We start from the raw sequence: 6,000 nt of genomic DNA on the forward strand, positions 1-6,000 counted from the left end.
GAAAAACCACCAGGGAGGAGATCTCCTGTGTCCTTCCGCCATCCTTGCGATGTTGAGCCTGTCTCTGTGAGGGTGCAGAATTACTTGTGTTCCATTTTGTGTCTTTTGTCTCTGTTTTTTTGAGCACAGTGTGACCCATAATTGAAATAAGATGCCCTTGAAAAATCTGCTAAGGATTTGTGTCATGATTGATGACAAAGGAGTGTTGTTATATTTGGAAGATGCAGTTAAATATAATGTAAAATGAAAGGCAGAAGTGAAGTAAATTTTCCTTGTTTGAGGAAGCTAAGGAAGAGTTGGTTCCAGTTCTGCTGTTAAGGAAGATGACACTTGAAAAAAATTAAATTCTGTATTTATTAAGTTCTAATGAAAACTTAGACCTTACATGACCATACTACTCCTTATTACCTGAGAGGGACTGTGATCATTGTATTTTATGACAAAATTTATATTATTGAAAGAGCAAATGTTAGCTTCTCCCCTTTTTATTTTTTCATTATGCTTTTAAACCTGTTGCAAAACTTAGGAGTTTAGCACATTGAGTTCATGTGTTCTTAGGAAAATGGCACATTTTCTAGATAGAAATTGAATCTTAAATTACTATGTACCATCAAATCATGCAGTACCTCTCCACAAATCACTAATCAAATAGTGATAGTATTTATTTCTGAGGGAACAGTAACGTAACTGTTTAAATTACATGTAATGTTTAAACAGTTAAATATCCCAGGCTTTGTTCCTCATCTGATAACACAGGAATTAAAAATGAGATATGTCAGAATTTTCAGCACTTCTAAAGGCTGAAGCATATTTTATTTGATGCATCACTGACTTTTGGTAAAATGAAGTGAGAAAGCTACATTTTCTATTCAGGAGCCAACCAGAGCCCAGCATGTTTCCATTGTCCAGTATTGAATTTTTGTTCACATTGCAGATCGATGTGAAACTGCAACCACTGAGGCTTTTTGGCATGTACTAAGCATTTGTTCAGCTAGAAAATGAGCAGGGGAAAAGAGCCAGCAGTGATGTCCAGGTGGGAGCCCATTGCAGTGCTGTGAAGCAGAACACCTGGTGTAAGGAATAGGGGGTGTACAGTCCATGACCATATGTCTGGATGCAGGGCACCTGTAGGAGTGGGCATTGCAGCTTTGTTGAGGACCACCACTTCCAAAATCTGGATTCTGTAATGCTGATGCACTGTGAGATGAGATGAGATGCTCTGGTGTTAGATTAAGAAAAAATTGCAGACTTTTTGCCAGTAATTAATTTGATACTTTTGGAAAACAGTCAACAGTTTGTAAAATTTTAACTGTTTCTGACATGGACTTGAGTTATTTCTAGGTACCAGACCTCATGTCTGCAGCAATAGCTGCAGGCTGCTCTCCCAGGTGTTTGTTTATTATCAGTGGGGAGGACTTTCTTCCTGCTGTGGAACCTGCTCTGTGGCACACTGCATGGAGGGGTTCTTGAGGTTTGTATGTTCAGCCAGATCTCTTGTTAAGATGTGAGGAGTTTTCCATTGCTTTCAGTATTGTTTCTGAATTATATGCTGTGAATGTTGTTTGGTATAATGAAAGTGGTGTGGGGTTTGTTTGTTTGTTTGTGTGGGTTTTTTGGTTGTTGTTTTGGTGGCTTTTGATGTAGGTTTGTTAGGGGTTTTTTGGTGTGTGTGTTTTTTTTTTTTTTTTTTTTTCCCCATCCAGAGTCATTACTGACTGGATTTTTCTGGGCAGAAATGCGAAGATAGAATAAAGTAGCACAAGGTGGAATGGCTGGTGTGTAACTGTCAGTGTGTTACTGGTCTGCTGGGTAGCTTCAGAGATCACATTTGTCCATCTGCCTTGATAAGAAATTCTGTAATTGCAAAGTTGAAGAATTAAACAATTCAAAATTTTTTATCTTATCACTGCCACATGATTGGCAATGGGAAGAAAACCTATTGGGAAAAATAATTGGGAAAAAACCTATTTAGTTTCTTTTAAACCCTACAGCAGCTCTACCATGAGGTAATACTACCGAGGTGTAGGTTTACCAGGAATTAACTGTGGTGTCACTATTTCTGAATGCCTATTTAATTTAAAAGCAGCAGAGGTGATATTGGGAAGAACCTTGAAGAATCAGGGTCTGTACGAATAAAAATTACTTTTGTTTGTCTCAGTTTGTTCTAGCTGTCTGTTTTCTTTAAATAGCCATGAACTAAGCTTTGCAACAGGGCTGGTAAGATCCTGCTGACCTCAGTGAGGCTTGACATGGTCCAGTAACAATCGAATGTATTTATGTTTGTAAATGGTGTCATTTTGAAATTTATCACAGGCTCATGAATATCTTTCTTCTTGCCCACTTCTCTGGAATTATTAGACATACAGTTGAAGTAGTGTCTTTAGTTACTTTGCTGGTAATTGGATTAACAATTCAGAATGCAATGCTGAGGTTTCTTTTAGCTGAAAATTGGGAAGGATGCTTTTCTGGATGTATCAGTTTACGAAGTGTATCCTATTGATATCCTGCTATATAGGAAAGATAATTTTAATACATATATTAGATCTATAATTAAATTTTGTTTTGTTTTCAGTAGTAGTATATGATAGGGCATTGATCTGTACATATATGCATTTTAAACTAGCTTCATAAAATGACTGAATGACTGTAGATACTAGAAATGCTTGAATAGGTTTTCTTTCTTATAAAAAGTGTAAATTTTTTAGTCATTTGTTGTAGGAGACCGTTGTAGGAGATTGTGTAAGAGTATGTTATTACAATATAATGCTATTAAAAAAAGTTGACCTGAATCTTGCTTTTGTCAGTTTTGTGACCTTTATATTTCTTTCTCATTAGAACTATGCAGCACTGATCCATCAACAAATTAATGAGGACAAGCAAAACTTGAGAGAAAAGGCTGTATATGGAATTCAGCTCACAGAAGAAAAGCTTAATGACTTCCGTGATGAACAGATCGGGCAGCTGAAGGAACTGATGGATGAGGCTACCAAACCTAATAAAAAAATCACCATTTCTAAAGACTCAGAATACAAAACCTAAAAGATTAAAAATTTTATTTTAATGCATATTGGAAGCATTTTGAAATTGCTTTTTCCAGTTTTACTTGAATGTGGTTTCTCTGATATAATAGATGCTGCTGATGCTATAACTTCTCTGAAATGGATGTGTTTGGCTTTCTGTGCAAGAATAAATGGAAAAATGGAATAAACACAACACTTTTATGTTGATTGCATTATTTCTTTTTCTCTCTTCTTTTTTTTTTTTTTTTGCCTCCTAATGGATGTTGAAGACTGAAAGAATTTGGGAAAAGTAAATGGACATTTTTAAAATATGGAGTTGTTAGTTTTGGGGTTGTTTTGTAATCTTGGCACCTGCAGGGCAAGACATTCTTCTGTTTGTGTATCATCTTCTTCCTTAATGGAAAAGATTGTATTAGCATTTATTTTCTGGTGAGGATTCAGTAGACAAAGGAATTGGTACTAGAGTAGGTTTGTTTTCATGGAAAGAAATGAACAGTATTAGAAGAGCATACTGCTGGTGAAATTGGAAGGTGGTTTTCTTCTTGAGCTTTATTGTGAAATGGACTTTAAAATAAAAGATGTAGCTGATTATTAAATTAACCTTGAATCACTCTTATGCAGAAAATTCTGTGTTTTTTTCAAAGCTAAATTCAGATTATTGTTAGTATCTAAAATTTTTAAAAACTTTTCATAAGTGGGTTGCCCTGTAGTTTGAATTCAAAGGTTCTTTAAAAACTTGGGATCCCATAATTTGCAATATTTTGTACAGACTAGAGTTTGTAAATGACCTGATCACAGAAGTTATGCTGTTGATAATACGACGAACATTAGTAATTTATTTCTAATAGGTTAAGTCTTCAGTAAGACAGTATGTGCTTGTTGTAACACATACTGTGGGAACTAAAAAAAAAAGGGGGGGGTTTATCTGTTAAGAAAAACAGATAAACCTAGTTTTATATTATTAATTTTGTTATATTTCTGGACCTTTCTCTATCTCTTACAGCACATTTAAGACAACAAAGTCTTTACTCTTGGGGAATAACAGCTTTGACAAGGAAGCACATTTCCATCTGTCTCAGTTTGTAGCAACATGCTGCTTGCCAAAGCTGCACTCCAGGATCCTAATGGAGTGGGGAGGAATTTTGGGAGCAACCTCTTTCTTTCTCCTGTTCTTTGATGGGATTGTAGGCTGCAGGTTGCTCACTTCTATTAAAAGTTCACTTGCAGGATTGCTGTGTGAGGAAAGTGGTTGCTCTGCTGTCTGTGTCTTCCTCTGGCACCCGCATCCAGGCTGCAGGGCTGTTCACAGGTCCTGATTCTGGTACTTCACGGGCATGGTGGAAGAGAATGGCAGCTCCTTCCTGGCCTGCTCCATACCTTGGATGGCCCAGCATCAAAGTGGGAAGCAAATGGCTTGTGCATACAGGAAGCTTGAAAACTGTCTCTGATACTGCCATTTGCACATTCCTAAAGTATTTTTCATTTTACAGTTTAAAAGCTGTAAAAATCTAATCCATCTCTGGAGTTTAGGGCATAAAGATTTATACTGTTGCACTTCTGTCAGATGTAATCAGTAATTCCATCACAATCTATTTGGTTTTCATACCAAAAGTAGTTTTTGGGTGTTGACAACAGAGCTTGTTTCCAGTCCTTGATTGTTAGTAGACCTGTACCTGCTTTCCAGTCAATATCCATGTTGCTTCCAATTTATTTCAAATACTGCAATTTAAAGCATCCTTACTTTTAGCAACAGAACTCATTAGTTCAATGAAACTAGTTAAAATTCTTGTTTTGCATCTGTCTGCTCATGTGTGCACCTAGATTTTTAGAGGCTAAATTAATTAATAATGAAAAATTGCTATATGGTATGAAAAACTTCAGCTTGTAATGAGACCTAAAGGGAGTTGGAGGTTTTTTCTTTACATCCACAATAATACATCCTTGTCTAATAAATCCAACAATATTTTTCTTTCATTCCCAACAGTCGTTTGTATTTGGTACAATATTTATATTCTTGTTTTAAACTGTCACAAAAGCCAAAATTCCATTACAGGAATGAAGCTTCTTTCAAGATTGCTGGCTTTAAGACAGGCAGTGCTAATAGTAAGGTGTGCTCTGGTCTGAGCAGGGCTTATGTGAGTGTTGGGGCCCCACAGAAACTTCCTGATGCCAACACTGCCATGCATTAATAAAATTCTTTGATTTACAAATGTGGTTAATGACACTTGAGGTAAACAGTGAGTTGGAGGGAGCTGAATATTTAAGTAGCTGGAAAAGGCACAAGCTGGAGTCTTATCACCAAGTAAAGAATTTGCAGAAATCTCTGTCATTAAAAATGACCAGTTTTGATATGCAAAGTTATATGTCTTTAAAAGAACAAATGAAACGTCCTTCTTTAAGTGTTTTGGTTGTGCCTGTGATGTGGGTTTATACTGTTTTTGACTGACTGCCTGGCAAGAGCTATTAGGACATATTTATTCCTTAAAAGTAAATTAATAATTTGACATCTTGAAGGTAGGATTTATGAAGAAGTTTTATTCCTTAGCTATTTTTGAATTATTAGTGGACATTCTATTTCTTCTATTTGAATGCATATTTGTGAGACACTGACAATACATGGATGAGTCAGTGGCCAAATTTTCATTGGCTTCTAGGTAAAAATACTGGGCAATTAATGAAGGAAACATACCTTTCTGTGCCTGTCATAATCTATTTTATCTTCTACTTTCTGTAGCTAATCTAGTAGCAGAGGGAAGGCTGAATTTTCCAGCAGACTGATTTACCGAATTGGGACCATGGAGGATCTGTGTACCTTTGATGTAGCATGAAAGCTGAATCACTGTGAAAAACAACTCACATTCTAGGACAAAATAAGTCTCTGTGTGCTATCCTGCTTAACTGGTGATTTTCAGACCTCTTGGAAAGAGTTTCAAGGTAACTCCCTCCTGTTAGATAGATAGTGTAGCTGCAGGAGGGTATA

General features: G+C 36.2%; 1 protein-coding gene across 1 annotated transcript in view; it reads left to right on the plus strand.

Annotated features, from left to right (window-relative positions):
• Nucleotides 1-3,213, plus strand: part of SDHAF3 (succinate dehydrogenase complex assembly factor 3) — a 28,490-nt gene extending 25,277 nt beyond the window's left edge. The window contains exon 2 of the mRNA XM_021538370.4: nt 2,836-3,213. Within this exon, the coding sequence (XP_021394045.1) occupies nt 2,836-3,039 (204 nt within the window). The 3' untranslated portion in view covers nt 3,040-3,213. The remainder of the gene's footprint in view (nt 1-2,835) is intronic.
• Nucleotides 3,214-6,000: the final 2,787 nt, after the last annotated feature.

The sequence above is a fragment of the Lonchura striata genome, chromosome 2 (genome assembly GCF_050655825.1).
Source record: "Lonchura striata isolate lonStrDom1 chromosome 2, ASM5065582v1, whole genome shotgun sequence".
NCBI lineage: Eukaryota > Metazoa > Chordata > Aves > Passeriformes > Estrildidae > Lonchura > Lonchura striata.